The sequence below is a fragment of the Varanus komodoensis genome, unplaced genomic scaffold (assembly GCF_004798865.1).
Source record: "Varanus komodoensis strain SLA01 unplaced genomic scaffold, ASM479886v1 scaffold52, whole genome shotgun sequence".
NCBI lineage: Eukaryota > Metazoa > Chordata > Lepidosauria > Squamata > Varanidae > Varanus > Varanus komodoensis.
The window spans coordinates 4488359-4506540 of NW_025336114.1; the positions used below are offsets into that span (position 1 = coordinate 4488359).

Below are 18182 nucleotides of genomic sequence, written 5' to 3' on the forward strand. Positions count from 1 at the left end.
TCAATACTCCCCAAGGACTCATCCCAGAATGACCTGCACATTTGCCCTTGACTTGCCTTCTTCAGCTGTTTAACGTTGCTGGAGCGAATGGCAGCCAACAGCTGGTCTCTGGAGTTCTTCTCCTGTGGAGGAAGAGCTTTCTCCACCATCTTCCTCTGAGTTGCCGGAGAGAGAGACAACCTTAGATTCTCATTGATCAGAGGAGGGGCTAGGGGAGGGGCCAGAGGAGGTGGAGGAGGAGGAGGGGCATTTGGGGCCCCACCTTTCTTTATGGGAACTTTAGGGGAAGACTGAGGGGAGGGTTTGGGAGAAGGTTTAGATGGCCCAGCTGGTACGCCTACTGCCTTTGGCACCTCAAGAAAGTCCTTCTTCTCTGCCTTCTCTTGAGCCTGCTTCTGCTCCTGCAGGCGTTTCTGTCGCTGCTTGTCCATGTTTCTGCTCAGGAGGTTTGTGACTGTCATGCGGGGCCCGGCTAGCTCAAAGTGGTAACCCAGTTTCAGGAGGGTTGTGTTCTCCTTGAGCAAACTGGCTATCTCCATCTCTGTCTTCCCTCCACAGATGTGCCTCTGGTTGTGAAAGCGCAGCTCTGTCAGGGTGTTGTTCTGCAGCAGTGCACGGAAGATGGCTAGGATCCCTTTGCCTGTGATGTGATTGGAGTCAAGGTTTATGCTAGTCAATGTTTTGTTTGACTTCAGCATTATGGCGATGGCAAACGCAACGTGATCATCAGCACGTGTGTTGGCCAGGGCAAAGACCTTGGCGATGGTGTTGAACTCGAGCGCCTCAGCAAAGCGCACCAGGATCTCATTGGTGATGCAGTCAGAGTTATTGACATTGATCTCTACCATCTCAGGGTCGTTATTCTTAACTTTTTCCAAGGGTTCATCAAAGATGCTGGTGGCTTCCTCTTCCTTGCTTTGGCTAGAAGAATTGTCTGTGGATTTCACGGGGCTGCTATCAGTGGTCTCCTTTAATGTTTTCCCTTGCTCTGACATAGTGGGTTTTGCCTCGGAAGTCCCTTTCTTGTCTGTTCGTGATTTCTCCTCACTCTCAGCTTTTGAGTCTGTCTTTGAAGCTAAACCCTTTTCTCCTTTTTTCTCCAGTTCTTGCTTATCTTCCCTCTTTCTATCTGAACCTTGCTTTGAAGCTGAACCTTTTTCTCCTGTTTTGTCACATTCCTTTTTATCTTCCTTCTTTCCATCTTTCTCAGTCCCTCTTTTCAACCCTGCTGCCTTCTCTTCTTTTCCTTTCTCTTCTTCTGACTTGTGCTTTGATGTTGTGCTTTTTTCTTCCCCTCTCAGTTTGGCTGCTGTAGTTCTGTCCACCACTGTGGCTTTGTCTTTGTCCTTGGAGATCTTCTTTTCATCCTTAGAAGGCTTTTCTTCTTTGGCTTGTCCAGTTTTCTTTTTATTATCAGGTTCACCCTTTCCCTTCTGGTGTGTTTTCAGAACATTTTTGAATTTTTCACCCTCTTTTTCCAGAGCAGACACTCTACTTTTTCCAAGATCTCTGCTTTGAGTTTCTTTATGTTTTCCTTCAAGAAATTTTGCTTCTTTCTTCTTCTCTGCTGCTTTCTCTTCCTAGAGAAAATATATTATAAACATCCATAAGAAAATAGCTTGATGATATTGCAGCAAACTCAATTTGCTCCTGGATAGTGTTATGTTTGCAATATTTACTAGTATAAAATGACAATGCATGAAAACTAGAGCTAAGGTTCTACAATTGCCATTTAAAGAAGAACCCTTTCTTTCAAAGCTGAGGTCAAGGTCAGCTGCAGAGCAAAGCTTCAGTCATGCTCACCATCTTTGTGGACAGAATAGTGGGATTCATACTAGAGAACCAACTTTTCATTAAAACCCTGTCCGCTGAGGAAAACCTAACAAGGCAACATGAATCTTAAACTATTATTCTAATATAGAAAATTTGCTTGGACACAGAGAACTAAAGTGAGCATGGGGTATTCCAAAGCAGGGAGCAGAGCCCAGATGAAGCTGCCTGAGTGCCACTGGCACTGCCCAGGAACCACGCGACTAAGTGAGAGCATAGCAGCAGCCACCCAAAACCAGATAGGAAACTGAAAGGGGACAGCAGGAATGTTCAGATGGTCTAGCTATTAATGAAACGCAAGGGGAATTGAATGATGTGCAAAATAAAAACACAGCCTTCAAAATCAGAGCAAAGACTGTGTGCGTCATAGAGGGAAGCAGAAAAGAGAAACATTTTTCTCTGCTGTTCTTGAGAAATAGATGATCTATCTGCAATCCAAACTGAGACCAAAAGTTGACTGGCACCGAAGAAATAAAAAGTTGCTTGATTCTGCCCCAAAGCAGCTTACACAAATGATCCTCAAGAAAATTAACTTATTCATGTACCCCTTCCTCCTGGAATGTGGCTTCTGCTTGCTGCCACACTCTTGATTGGAAGGTTATGGGTGATGTAGTCCGACACATCTGGAGAACACCAGAGGAGGAGTCTGGCATGTACAGCCCTGCATGCAGAGTTTTTAAAATGCAAATTACATCAGCCATATGTGTGGATGGGAGGGAAACTGATAATTATGAGGATCGCAACAGACTTGGAAATTGCTACAGAGTGACCTCCTCACCTGGTGCCAACCTTCTCATCTTTTAGGCATTGGGTTAAGGTCATCCTTTACTCCCAGGCATTTAATGGCATATGATGTGACACATCAGATGTTTCAACAGTTCTAGTTTTTATTGAAATTGCTTTAGCTGTTTAAACTGTTTCACATTCTGTACATTACATTTTATTGTGTCTGTGTTTTGTATTTTGTGAATTGTGAGCCGTCCCAAGGCTGTGTAGCAATGAGGACGGCATATAAAAACTTTAAATAAATAAATAAATAAATAAATTGTTGTGAACCTCCCAAAGGGCTTTGACTATTGGGCAGTATTGATGTAAAATAAATAAATAAAACTTCACACTTTCCTCTTTTGCTGTGGTCCTGAGGAAAATGCATTTTCTGAAGCTGGTATTTGCTATGTGGGGGTGGGGGTGGGATCCCATATCCATATAAATAGGTCAGATGAACTTTAGTTTTGTCCTTGGAAATCAGTCTTTGGTTTGAAACCTCTTTGGACTCTTTCAAAACAGCCAGTGATGATGGTACAAACAATATTCTTTTAAAGGACAAACCTTAATTCTTCTGGCATACAGGCTGAAAATCAGAGAGTTCTCGTAACACACAGCTCATTCTGGTGAGGAGTTAACCTATAGAATAAACTTGTCCATTGGATTTCATGCAGAATGTCTACAAACACCACATTGGGCTGTCTTGTAAACAAAGATCTGAGCCAAAATGTTTGATCTGATTTCGCTGGCTTCCATGGACGCTCATGTGAGACCAGTGTTTTTGGAATCTCACGCACTGCTGCAATGTGCCCTCAAACTAAAGGCCATCCACAGAAAAGGCAATCTCCTCTGTGACTTTGCACTAAGAAAGCCAAAAGAAGGCAAAAATTATGGGAAAGAAACATCAAGATAACATTAGCAACTTCGTATAAAGAACATTTATATAAAATGTTCTATAGATGGTATTTGTCGCCAAGCCGATTAGCTAAGATGTTTCCAAATATGTCAAATAGATGGTGGAAATGTAAGCATAAAGTGAGTACTTTCTATCACATATAGTGGACTTGTGATAATGTGAAAAAGTATTGGATTAAAATACATAGATGGATGGAGGAAATATTATAGAAACCCTGTGCTTTTAAACCTGAAGTTTTCTTGTTAGGCATTATACTGGAAGATGTCAACAGACAGGAAATGTACTTGATGTTGCACTTAATCACAGCGGCAAGGATTGCATTTGCTCAATATTGGAAAAATGAGGAGCTACCCACTGATGAACTGATTGTTAAGAAAGATCTTGGATGGTGCAGAAATGGATAGATTGACTTTATCATTGAAGGAGAAAGAGGATACTGACTTCTATCGAACTTGGGACTCTTTCTATAATTGGCTGGAGAAACGGGACTTGGGATAATTTGAATTTGATTTTAGAATGTTAAAAAAAATGTGTGTGTGCATATATATAGATATATATAGATATATGTAGTAGGGGGTTGACCCAGTGAATCCGATGTATGTGATATTTGATGTTTTTATTAGTGTTAGTTTAAAACTTTTAATAATATAAAAGAAAGCCAAAAGAAATAGAGCTGGTGATTTAGTGCAGCTTGTCTTCAGACCATGTTTACACATGGAAATAAACATACTCCATTTTGGGAAAGCAAGGATCTCTGTATTTAGTTAAGAGATTACTAGGCTTAATTGAATTCTAAATATCTAGAGCAGCTCTTTCTGGTCAGGAATGCAAACAAACCAACAAAATAGTCAACTGGACCAGGCCAATTTTTCCTGCTAGTCCAGAAAGGCAGCGTAAGTCTCAACAAGAAATGCAACAGCATTCTTTTTGTGCCTTCCTGGCTGGAAAACATAGGCTTACCTGCTCCCCCTGAACCTTGGGGACTCTCAAATGTGGTGGACAAACCCTCATTTTTGCTGGTTCTCTCATAAGGCAGAGAAAGGTAGTTGACTCAGGTGACAAATGCTCTGTCTGTGTGTGTGTGTGAGAGTGTGTGTGAGAGAGAGAGAGAGCGTGAGCATAGTGTTGGAGCAAAGAACAGTGTGCGCCACACAACATGTACTGCAACTCCAAAGCTAGCCTGCTACCTTGAGATGTAGTGGACAAAGCTAACCTGTCACCGGCAATGTAGTAAATTTCAGGGGCTAGTCCAGTTGCCCTCTGTACATGAAATGTCCTGGTGCATTCCACCATCTTGTCTTCTGTCTCAGCTTTCAAAATGTCTTGGGGCAGTACAGATTTCTCAGAACATAATGACTATAAGGGGCCTCTAAGGAGTGCAGTGAGTTCTTCCAAGGGGACTAGGCCTGCAACAGAACCTTCATAAGGCCACAGATGGCTCCAATTGTGTGGTGAGGCAACATGTTGTCTAGCGTAAGGAGAAAGACCCTGTCAAACAACACTCTTTGAGCACACTTTGAAGTTCTCTTGTGGTTGCCTGCTAGGTGACCATTGCTGATAATGGCTGTATCTGCTGAGACTCACAGCTGCTGAGCTTCCCCTAAAGTGCATCTTAGACTTTTGCAGGCAATTGAACATCTGACAAAATTTGGGCCCCTCCATTCCTGCTTTAAAAAGCAAACAGACTAATGGCTGTACTAACAAATGACATATTTAGCATCACTTCCAGTTGGTGCTAACTAACCATCGTTCATCTGGTAAGCAGTTCTTCACTCAAAGATAGTTTATTCATTAAATTGAACTGGCAATTCAGAATGGGAGTAAAATAAAGATCTACACAATAAAAATAACTAAAGAAAATATCAAATATTAAACACACTAAAAAGTCATCAGAAAAATTAGTAAACAGAGCAAAAGGTTAAAGATTAAGAGTAAACCTTCTTCTTCTGGCTAGAAGAGGAAGGTCTTAAGTCGGCTGCAGAGGGAGCAATCCTCTAGCACCTAGACAGCTTCTGAGGGTCCACTGGATCTTTTGGATTCCCAGTTCCAGTAAATGAATAAAGTGTAGCTCTGGCAACCTCAGCAAACAGCATTCCATTAATATGATCATGGATGCTCCAAGGCATTTTTATTGTGATTAGTGAGCTGATAAATATTTGCAACTGTGAGAATGGTGGGCAGCCATTTGCAAGTGTTCCTGGAAGCTGTTCTTGAACATGGGCAGCAACTGCTTACATAAGCAAGAAAGAGTAATGTTTGGAGAGAATAACTTCCCAGACCCAACTCAACATTTTAGTGGCTGCCCTTTTAAACCCTAAAAGAATTAGGACCACACTTCTGGAAAGACTGCCCTCTTCCATATATTCCTTCCCAATTGCTAAGATTATCTTCAAAATATCTTACTTTTAAACGCCCCCTTAGGAATGAACTAAAGGGCAGGTCAGAGGTACAGTGATGTGCCTTGTGGAATGACTTCTGGAATGACTCATGGACTATACTAGGGACCTCCGTGGACTGAGGTTTCTGACCACTGTGCTAAAGCTTGGTGGTCCAAGAGGCGGATGATTTCTGTAGTCCCTCAGCAGTACTTGGAAAATACAGTGACTGCCCATGATATAGAAGCTGGCCAGTCTTGTTCTACACCGCGGTTACAGGCTCAGGAGGAGCCTAGTTTGTGTTTTCATCTGGAAAACGTATATGCAGCTCCTTAAGCTTGAAGAGCCCTCTCCAGACTTGTGCCTTGCAATCCTGCCACTCACACCCCTCCACCATTCCTTGGCTATGTAAAATGCCTTGCAAGTAACTATGTCTTGCAGCTATTGGCATGACCTTTTCATGCTCTGCCACTGACCTTTCTTTAAAAAGAACCAGCCTGGTGCTTGCGCTGATTAATCACAAATGTTTTGACAAACTAAAATGCAGCTAGTTCCTCCTAAACACACTAAAATGAACATTGCTGCTGCTTGCTGGCTATAGCTGTCCTCAGCCCCACTCAAATGTTTCCTTAAAAGGAAAAGGAGACTTGGGAACTTCTTGTTTTGGAATCTGGGCATTGAGGCACTAATGATCCCTCCTTGGTCTGCTCCCTCGTGCAGCTAGCCTGCTGGGTCTGTGCCCAGGAGCGACTGTGTGTGTTACTCAACAGGTACCAGCAGATTTATTTAAGTGAGTGCAGAACTTAGCAGGTGTTTGGCAGAAGATGTGAAATGTACACTTTGCTTCAAGTATTCTATTGTTAACAGCCAGAACCAATAAACAACCCCTCTGCTCTTTAGTAAGACCTTGTAGAGGGTAAGTGACAAAAACGACATGTTTAAATTCAACCGTTTTTCACCTAGGTTGCTACAGAAAATGTCCTAGGTTTTCTGTCTTTCTCCCCCAAATCCAAAGACTCCTATCTTAGGATATATTTATTTAGATAAAGGATTGTACCACCTATGTGCCTGTTTTTTCAAGGGGAGAACAACCTTATCTAAAACAGACTATTGTTTGCTTCCCAAGCAGGCGAATCACCTAATCACAGTGCCTACTTGTCATGGTTCATGACATGGTTTTTAAATCTACTAGTCCTTATCCAGCCTGTTACCAATTCCAGGCACTGATCTAAGACCTGACCAGCCCCATCTGACTTTGATGACAGATGAAACCGGGTATCACCAGCACAGTGATAATGCTTTACTTCAGATCTCCCACATCTTCTCCCAATGGTATCATGTAAATGCACAAAAGCATAGAAATGAAATAGAAGGTGCTGAGACTTCTTGGAATAAATGCCATGGAGCTGAGCAGAAATCCCCAATGCTAGTTTCTGTAAATGACCCTGAAAGTAAGAGCTGCTTCCTGCTCTCATCCCACAAGTTGTGATATCAAAAGATACCAAGAACACAAGGAGTGTTTACAAAATTGCATTTCCCCTGTCCTGTTTCTCATAGTGATTATCTAACAGGTTATTTTATTGATTTATTTAAAAGGTTAGTCAAGGCCACTCCAGTGCCAAATGGGGCCTGAACTCAGATCAGAATGGGTCCAGACAATCTGTTTCATCAGAAAGTGCTCGACTTAACAGGACTGAAAAAGTCCTTGGAGTTGTTGTGGACAACAAGCTAAATATGGGCCAGCAATGTGATGCAGCTGCAAAAAGGACAAATACTATTTCGGGATGCATCAATAGAAGCATCACTTCCAGAACAAGAGAGGTACTAGTTCCCCTTTACTCTGTACTAGTCAGACCTCACATGGAATACTGTGTTCAGTTCTGGGTACCCAGGTTTAAGAAAGATGCAGAAAAAACAGAGGAGGACAACAAAGATGGACCAGAGTCTGTGATGAGAGGCTGAGACAGCTGGGCTTGCTGGTCCAAGAGAAGAGAAGAATATGAGGGGATATGATAGCACTCTACCTCAAAGGCTGTCATGAAGAGGAAGGACAAGACCTCTTCTCATTCATCCCTGATTTTAAGACCTAGAGCAACAAACTTAAACTGCAGTGCACCAGATTCAGGATAGATACCAGGAAAAACTTCCTAAATGTCAGAGCAGTGTGACAGTGGAACCAGTTGCCAAGAGAGCCAAGAGCTCTCCCACGCTAGAGACATTCAAGGAGAAACTGGGCAGTCATCTGAGTGGGATGGTGTGACTTGGCATCCTGTACCAGCAGAGGGTTGGACCCCATGGCCTTCTTGGTGCAGAAAGAAATCCTGGTAGATTGGATTTGCCACTGTGAATGACACAGAAGAACAGGTTTTCTACTAAAAACTATCAAATATACCATTCCTTGCTTCCCTCTTTGACCTGACCTTAACAATAATGCTCAAGCAATTCTCCTTAATCAGCATTTGCTGAGAATGATGAAGTGCAGAGTGTCAGAAAACACAGAATTTCAGGGACCAGTTGCTGGGTCCATGTGGTGCTATTTGATGCAAGGTGCTTCTAGAGGTTGTTATTGCAGGTATCACAGCTTGTCAGGGATTATTTTAATCTTGAGGTTTGGCCGGATAAAGATAACATTTTCTCCCAGATAAAATGGGCATGTATGTGTTAAATGTTCATATGTCTTTCCTCATCTGCTGTTGCTCCACCAAGCAGGGACTGGGCCACCCCTTTCCTCTCAGAGGCCATTGCAACCCACTGCCCTGTGAGCAGGAGCAGGAGAGAAAGTAAAGTGTCACCATCACCGTATCTTCAGCTAGGGTTTTAAAAAATATGTTCAAATTATGTGTAAGCTCCCTTTCTCCCTATCCCTTATTCCTCATGTTTCATGTCTTAAATTTAGATTGTGAGCCTGACAGGAAGGATGGTTGTACTATTTATCTTTGAAAGTTCCTCTGGGAATCCAAAATGAAAGGGCAGCAGATAAGTGGGAAAGGTCTAAAGGGCAGGGTATATGCTGTAAGAAAGAAAGAAGCCTTAAGGGCATGAATGCCACACCTGTGCAAGTTCTCTCACTTGTCTCAGGTATGTTGGAGGCTTAAATAGCAAACAGTGAGATGTGGCTCCTTCTAGGCAATAACCAAAGTTTTATTGCAAATGAAAGTAGAAGAGGCCATGAAACCCTGAACTGCTTCCTTGCAAATAGTTTCTGCTCAGGGAGTCTGTTCCTTTTTCTTGCCAGTGCTGAATCAATGCCAGCCCAGTCAACTTTTGTACATGGAATTGGAAAATGGCATCATCTTGTCCTTTACCTCAAGCAGCAGAGTGACTTCAGCTACCTTTGCAGATTGGGCTGAAGTCTGAATTGGGTAGAACTCGATCCCTCCCTTTGAACATGACATCTCAAATTGCACTCTGTCTCCACCACGCAGCTTATTAACCCTGAAACCTTTACCTTAGGAGAAAGACAAATGGACTCCCATCCCAAAAAGAGAGGTCCCCCTTCAGCTGGAAACACTGCAGTCACTCATGTGCATCCTGTTATGCCCTGTGATGTCCAGCTGCACATGATCTTGTGCGTATCAAGGGCAGAGAAGGATGGAGTGTTTCAAGTGGAGTCCTCAAATGGCCTATTCACTTGCATGGATGTGCGTGGGCTAGCAGCATACCTAGTCTCTAGCCAAAGCAATTTCCATCCTCATCACTCTCTTTGGCACAAAAAGAAAGAGAAACATGCCACACCAGCCAGCTCCTGGTGTGTGTGGTGTAGGACCTAGATTTATTTTATCTGAAGATAAAAATATAAGAAGGTGACTTATGGTTTCTTACTGACCTGCAAGATAACTTTCCGATCAGTGCCATTTCTAGAAAGAGGGGCGGGGGGAAGAGTTGACTCTAAGGGGGAACATGCTGCCACACATTAAAAATTCTTGGATGCATGCATTTTCATTGCACACCTCATTCTCAGGGTACCCTTGCTGTGTGGAAGTGGAGGCTTCTGAGTGTCTTGTACTGAAACTGGCAGGGCAGGAGGAGAAAAAAGTAATCACCCCCTGCCCCATCCTCCATTTTGGCCCATTTCCACTTGCTTGAATTTTTTAGCCTGACTTGTAAGGGTGCTTCAGAGGGCTAGGGAAAAAGGCTGAAGGAAACGCAGGATATCTGATCTTCGGGCCTCTCCAATATCTTCTTCTCCTTGCCTTCTTTTTCCACTGAAGTTACCTTTCCAACTTTGCAGAAGCAGCCAGCATGGTTCCTTCTGCACTGGTCCGAGGTCAGAGTGCTGTCTTTAATCTCAGATGGGTTTTCCAAGCCATCTTATGGTCCCTCTTATTTAGAGCATACTTTACATACTTTCATGTAAATATAGGCAGAAAGGGGCCTACAACTCCCATCACGGCTGGCTTTTTTCTGCCTAAACATGCACAGGATATAATAAAATGTCTACCCCACCTGCAAGGTTCAGTGTTAAAACATGTGCTTTGCATGCAGAAGATCCTAAGTTCAATCCCTAGCATTTCCAGTTAAGGTGGGAGAGAAATCCTGCTTGAAACTCGGGGCAGCTGGTGCGAGTCTGTGTTGACCATACTGGGCTCACTGAAGTAAGGGTTCCTATCTTGTATTCACCCGTTTTAGGAACTGAGACCCATTTAAAACCAGATTGAGCTTTGTGGCATAAATCTTGCAAAGATCTTAGTAGGAGCACACATTTTGCATGATACAAGGACAGGACAGGTCAGCATGCCTAAAGTAGGGTCTACTACAAAACCAAAAAACAAAACACCAAAAGCCAGTTAAGCCTCAGTGAAAGACACTTCCATGATGAACGTGAAAAAGATAAGCTGAGAAAGGTATCAACTGGAGACCCAGTGTGGTGTAGTGGTTAAGAGCATGGGACTGGGACTCAGGCGATCTGGGTTCTAGTCCCCGCTCGGCCATGGAGCCAACTGGGTGACTTTGGGCCAGTCACAGACTCTCAGCCCAACCTACCTCACAGGGTTGTTGTTGTGGGGATATGATGGAGGAGGAGAATGATGTAAGCTGCCTTGAGCCCTTTGAGGAAAAAGGCAGAATATAAATTGAAAAATAAAAATAAATAAATAAATAAATATTTAGCCTTGAATAAGACATGAGATGTAACAGAGGTGTAACACCAAACTTCTTGAACTGTTGTCAGCAGGTAGATATTTTGCACCAATCAATGCAATTTATCATTTCATATGCCTTATAGCATTTTACAGTTATACCAGTCCCAGATCGAACTTTCTGAAAAAGGGATTTTATGGAGCATTGCTTTTGTTTTACCTTGTACAGAGCTCAAAGGGAAAGATGCTGATTATGTTTCCAATTTGGCTGATAGTGCTACGTACAATGTGCTTAGATAAAGGCAAACAAACTAGGAGCTGACATAATGAGCAATTAAATGGACTTTTTCAAATGTAATCAACTGACTTGCTAAACCATGGTTAAGTTCATAGACTCCTTCTTTGTGCCTCCCTTTTCCTTAGACGAAGTTTCAGTACCACACTCCTGGTTAAATCAAACTATAGTACTTTGTTATGTCTAAAATGAGGAACTATGTCCAGTGTCAGCATCAAATAATGCTTTAAGTACTGATTAGTAAAGCAAAGCATCAGAATTCTCTATTTCAGATGTAATGGAGAAACTTGGTTGAAATAGACAAGGAATGAAGCTGAGAAGGAAGTTTTGTCAGGGTATAAATGGTATAACTGGACATTAATGACATGATGGCCCTTAATCATATTTTATGAGGGCGTAAGTGGACCATCTCAAATGATTCCAGCTATTCCCAGGAAGCAATCACAAGGGCAGGGTGAATTACTAATGCTTAAAAATGACATTGGGAAAGGAAGTATGAAACCAGTTTTGATACTGAAACACAGTCTGACAGAGCAATGAGACTTAATAAGTTGCTTATTAAGAATTCTTTTGATGGTTTTTTTCCAAACTGAAAATGAACAGTGCATTCTCTCACAGGCTCTTAAATATTGCCCTAGTTAAGCAAGAGTTTCACATAACAAGATGGCACTTGCAGTTCACATTTACCTTTTAACATCTTCAGTTACTCAGCTGAAAGCAATATCCCAAGCAGATGATTACAGCAGAGCTCAAGAGACACCTGTGCTGCTACATCTAGTTGTGCAAACTCCTGGTAAAACTAAGCTCCGTCTTTCCTATAGTCAGAACAGCTCTCACTAGGGCTGTTGGTGAACATTGCCAGCAACAAGGTCCTATATGTGTCCAAAGAGACTCTATACACTGAATGTGGCTGTATACAGCAATGGACACAGTGCTAGCCTCATAACGCTCATTCCTCCACCTGACCATTCCTCCTTGAAGAAAGACTGAGAGACACCTAAGGCTGAGACTCAGGAGCTGATAGGAACAGAGGGCTCTAAGCAATGCCCACCTAGGATCTAATCCTGCAGGAACAATGAGGGATCCATTCTGGAGCCAGAAGAGAGACCTCCAAGCTTCTGGGAGTAATGTAGACTGAACAGGATGACAGATTCCTTGAGCCCAGAGAAGTACCCAGCTGCAGCAGAGGAGACCTCAGAAATAAGGGGACTCTTGAAAAGACTCTTTTCAAATGCTGTTAACAATCCATAGCTGGATCCTGGGTGGAGTTCTGACAGCCTCTGCTTAATAACAGCAGTTGGAGGCTGGAAGAGAGTTTGGAAACAATGCCTGTTCTTTTATTTTTCTAGTTCTAATTCTCTGTACCCTTAGGATCACTAGTTTTCTATAGGATTGAATCACTCATGAAATTCTCCAGATTGCCTAGCAATTATGCTTTAATTCCACCTTGGACTGAAGGTCTTGCAAGTACTTTTTGGGACTACCTGCCCTTCCTGAGCCTTGCTTGCTGCGGTGTCTTGGTCCTCTTGTTGGCAACACACTGCTCTATCTTGCCTGTGTTCTCTGTTTATTTCCAGTATGCATAGAGTTCCTAAGGGTCTCTCTGCTAGTCAGCCCTGAGCCTTGGGGAACAGGACAATGGCAGCCATTCCACTGAAGAAGCTTTAGTGTTGTGCAGTATCCAACAGAATTGTCCTGTTCAGATTGCTACACTCCTGCAGTGGTGCCAAGTTGCAGAAAGATTATGCAGTTAGCAGCAGCTTACTATATAGGACCAGCTGCATTGCTGAGCTCAAAGGTGCCAACAGTTCCTGTAATGTCAACTGATATTCAGTTACACTCTGATTCAGTTACACTCTATGAACTGTACCGAAGGTGTGAAAAGGGAACATGACTAAATAATGTGGAAACACTATTGCCCAAGAACAAGCTAGAGGATGATGATCAAATGATGTGTTCATCATTTCATATTTTGCAGAAACCAGTTGTCAGCCTCTTGTTTGTCTACTATTTTCTATTCTTTTCCTCCCTTTTCTAAGTTCATGATGTGTTATTTTATATTGTTTTAATAATTGAGGTTTTTCATTGTGATTTTATATTGTGTAAGCCGTCCTGAGCGCTTGGAGGAAGGACGGGATGTAAATGCTTGTAATAAATAATAAATAAAATAAATATTTGAGATCAGACTTGGGGTTTTTGTTTTACCACAGTGTGCAGACACTGCTTATTTGTGGATGGTTTGATAGGCAATAGCTATGGTAAAATGGTGTCAGAGCACCAGAACCTGGGAGAGATACTAGTTATGGCTGTGGAAAAAAAATTCAATTTCATAGACAATGCCAGCCACATATAATGAAAACTGGTTTCTGATTACGTTTGATGGCCTTTGCATAGAAATGGTGACTTATGAAGTTGGAGTCTGGTTTGATTAATGTTTTAATCTGCAGATGGGTAGACATGAGGCTTGCAGGATCTGCATTTTTATTAGAATCCCCCAATATTTTTAAAGGAAGTTAGAAATCCTTGCTGATCTGAAAATCATCCCAAGAACTAGAAGACAGATCTGCCCACCCCTGCTCTAGTCCATGCAGAGCACTTGCATAACCAGTAAAAGACCTGCCTTCGCATTTATGAGTTCTGCTTTTTACATTCTGGTGAAGTGAGTATATATATTTTACTGATTGCTTGGAAATGATGTGGAGTCTTTTAAAGAGTGATGCATACTATCCTGCAAGAGGGAGTTGCATTTTGCATTCTGGCTTATGGTGCAGAAGTCTGTTTTCCCATTCTGAATGCGATCCCAGATTTCCCCCAGGTGAGGTGAACCCTGCTGGATCAGGCCAAAAGTAGATCTAGTCCTGCATTCTGTTTTTGTAGTGGCAAACCAGATGTCTCAGTGGGAAGTACACAAGCAAATATGAATGAAATAAATGTGTTTAATCCTTTTTTAAAGCTGTTGAAGATGGTGGCCATCATGACTCTCTGTGATAGCAACTATATGATGTATAAGAAGTATTTCTTTTTGTCTTTCCTGAATTTCCCCCCATTCATCTTCATTGGATGAGCCTTAATCCTACTCTTATGAAAGAGGGAGAATAACTTCTCCCTATCCAGTTTCTTCATACTGAACATATTTTAAATATATTGCTGTCACATCTCCTTCTCACTATTTTTCTAAGTTGAAAAGCTCCAAACTTTGTCACTTTTTCCTCAGAGGGGACTTGCTTCAGCATCTGGACCACTTGGTCACCCTTTTCTGCTTTCTGTATAATATTCTTCTTAAAGTGGGATGACCAGAACCACAGAATTCCAATTGCAGACACACTATACAAAGGCATTGTGATATTGGCAATTTTATTATTAATTCCTTTTCTAACAATTCCACATATGGAATTTGCCTTTTCCACAATATCTGCACATCAATCAAACTGCAAACTAATCCTCTGCTTGCCTATATATACATCAAATCTTAAGTGGGATGAGCTGATAAGGTTGGGTGAGAAACTCCATAATATGGATTTTTTTTCCTTTTACCATTAATAATAATGAATTTTCCTTGCTTACTTCTCAGATTCTGGAAATGGAAGCCTGTTGGCCAGTGGGGAGAGCTAGTTCCAGTTGGTATCAGTTCACTTCAGTGCCTGAGGTCATGGTTATTCACACTGAAACAAGGTAATCCTTAACTTGCTTATCCATCTTGGGATGAGAATACTTCTGGATTGGAGCATGTTTTATTCCAAAGGCCTAGACTGACCCATATAAAGTTATCCTCATTGGTTACCTCTTAAGGGTAGAGACATGGTAATTAGTAGAGGTGTGTGCTGACCCCTCAACTTGGGTCCTCATTCAGCATTTCAGAAAGTGAAGTGTGCAACGTTTCAGAAAGTTTGTGTGAAGGGGGATGCCTCATCTTTGAGGTTGGAATGGACTAAAGCACTTTACCTACCTCCTTGCACTTTTGGGCAATTTGTATGAGCATTTTAGGAAAATAACCTGTGAAGTTTCAGAAGGATGGGTAGCTGGGGGAATGTGATACATTTAAACTCATTGAAGTCTTTTTCAAAAAGAAATCCACAGCATTCCAAGCGGCGGAATGAAGTTCATGAGCAACAAAGCTGATGCGGACAAATCCAGGTCCCTATACTGCCCTCAACACATTCTTCCCCCGTTTGTTACCATATAAACACAGCTGAGCTGCTGCCCCTGCCTCGTCCTCTACCATTATGGCCCACGTTTCTGTTCTCACGCACTCCTCTCACTAATTTGATAGTGGGAGCAGGTAGGCATGGTGCAAGCACACGATCAAATACCGGAAATGGAGTGCAGCCTCTGTGCCTCTGCCCTGCCCACTGAGCACACACTTTTCTATCCTTGCCCAATGCAGGGCAACGCTGCTGAAAGTGATGTGTGATGGCAGCTGTGATGCAGGATCACGAACTCAGTCAGGTGCTTGACCCTAGCGGATTGCTAGCCGTAATACCTAGTTGATCAGCATTTCAACAATGTCCTTTTAACTTTTAAGCTAGTTGCCTGTAATGTTTATGTAAGTGACAAGGTGAGTTTCATACTTGAAAAGAATGACTTAAATATATATTAGCATATTCTTATCACCTTTGAAGAATATTCTGAAAACATTAATTGGTCCCGGATGGAATTTTAGGGATGATGTCACACCTATCTTCAGTAATCTGCACTGCATTATTTTTGGGGCTCAGTTCCGAGTTCTTAGGGAGGTGCACCAGGCCAACTATCATCTCAAGAAGAGCATTTGATGAACTGGGATATTAGCTGCTAGTTAATATTTGAATGGCTCTTTTAAAAATTACTATTTGACTGCTGTTGGCATTGTGATTGTATTGGATTTTTTTAAAAATGTGAGACACTTTGAAGGCCAATTTCATAAAATGCATAAACATAGATGTATTTAAGATCACATTTGTGTCCTGGGGTAAGCTATCCTATAGCTTATAAGGGAAAGGTACAAGCTAACCATAAGTAGCCAGTTCCTGGTCTGTATCTGGACCATTAACCACACAGATGGTTGCAATTCTCTTCCCTTGGCCTACATGGCTGCAGTACCCACACAGGACTATATTGAAGGTTCTGTTGCTGCCTGTACCATACTAGACTTGGCTCTAACAGCCTTCTGCATCCTGGTGCCTTCCAGATGTTTGGGATTACAACTCCTATCAGTGCCAGCCCATATAACTAGTGGTCAGGAATGCTGGGAATTACAGTCCCAAACTTGAGGGCACCAGATTGGGAAAGATTTCTCTAAACCACCATCTGCTGGATAAATGACCAGCCAGCAATTGCAGCATCAGGACCACAGGCAGGAGGGAGAGGCATCAACCTCACCAGCCTCTTAGTGATCCTGATGTTGCTCACTGTTCCCTGCTACTATGAGCGATCTACACAAAGATCAGTGGGAGGATGGTGAAGCTAAAATCCTCCATCCTACCTGATCCTGATGCAGACTGCTGTTTCCTTGTGCCACAATCTATACGATGTTGTTCTCTGCTTGGTGGTTGTACTTTTCCTTTGGGATGCTTCCTTTTATGGTCTTTATTCCCCCCAACACAGCAATTCCCAAGCTGCAATGACTCATGCCACTGGACTGTTTGGCAAGACATAATGTGACTCTGGCAATGGCAAATTGACATTGGCTGCCACTTCAGCATCAGCCAGAGATGCCATTGAGCTTGATCAGTTCCATTTTTCCTGCTGACCCTGATCCATAAAGTAAGAAGTTGTGAACATCTGAAGCATTCCTTTGCATTTTAACAAGGATTAAAGAATTGCTGTGTCAACATGACCCTTCAAAATTCAAATGTTGCTGGCACCAGAGTTAAAGTCTACTTCTAACCAAACATCTGTCTTTTAACAAAAGGAAGATAGAGAAGTACAGCTAGGACTGCAACAAAATCTTCATTTTCTGAGGAAGAGGTCTCCTTCTCAGAGGGCTTTTCTCCATAAGGATTTTAACCCATCACTTTACCAAACCTTCTGGATCCTTTGTTTGGATTAAGAGTGGCTCCTTCACACATGCTTTTTTCCTCAGGAGTTGTCTTTCTTTGCCTTTCTGTGTGATATATTATACAACTGCTAGGAGGTGCTGTGATATAGTGGAACTGCACAAACTATTTGAAGGAAGGAGTTGCATACATCCATTCAGAGATAAACTAATTTTTCTCATTAGGGGGGAAAACCCCAACCTTAAAATGGTTGTAAAAGATGAGAGTGGCCCTGGAAGATGACTAGGTCATGTAAAGCACTGCAAACTATCACGGGCGAGGAATCACAAGTACACAATCAGTGCCTTGTGTACAATGGCTGAAGGTTCTTATCCACCAGACTTGCTGTTCTCTTGGATGCACCATTCCAACCTCACTTGCAGTCTTCAATTACTCTTTCCCAGCTGATACACCTCATTCCATGGTTGCTGAGCCCGTGCGCAGTCCTTCACTGAATAAATATTTGAGAGTTACCCTCTTGGTACTTCCACAAACCTCTTTTCCTCAGTGACATGCTTTTGGACTGTAGAACTTTACCACTTGAGTTTGTTGTGATAGAGAATTATTAGAATTATTTTATCTGCCACTGAAATGTTATCTCTCTTTCTGAATATTAGTCAGAGCACCACAATTCCACCAGCTCTCTAGATGCTTCACAAACAGAAACTTCTACATCCATGGTAAAATATACTTTTAGATGCTTGCACTTTTCTGTTTCTTTGATTTTGCAGACAGATACATTAGCACTTGAGTACCTTAAAACAATCTGCCCTAACCTGTAGTTCTCCAGATGTGTTAGACTGCTGGTTGAGAATTATGGGAGTTTCAATCTGGAGGGGGAACCAAGCTGAGGAAGGCTGGTTTAGAATCTTCAATCAAGTTTTAGGCTTGTGAGTTGTTCAGCAAGAG

General features: G+C 42.2%; 1 protein-coding gene across 1 annotated transcript in view; it reads right to left on the bottom strand.

The window, feature by feature from the left end:
- LMOD1 (leiomodin 1) overlaps window positions 1–18182 on the bottom strand; it is a 61971-nt gene that overhangs the window by 4819 nt on the left and 38970 nt on the right. Inside the window, exon 4 of the mRNA XM_044447458.1 lies at window positions 57–1580. Coding sequence (XP_044303393.1) covers window positions 57–1580 — 1524 coding nt within the window. The remainder of the gene's footprint in view (window positions 1–56; window positions 1581–18182) is intronic.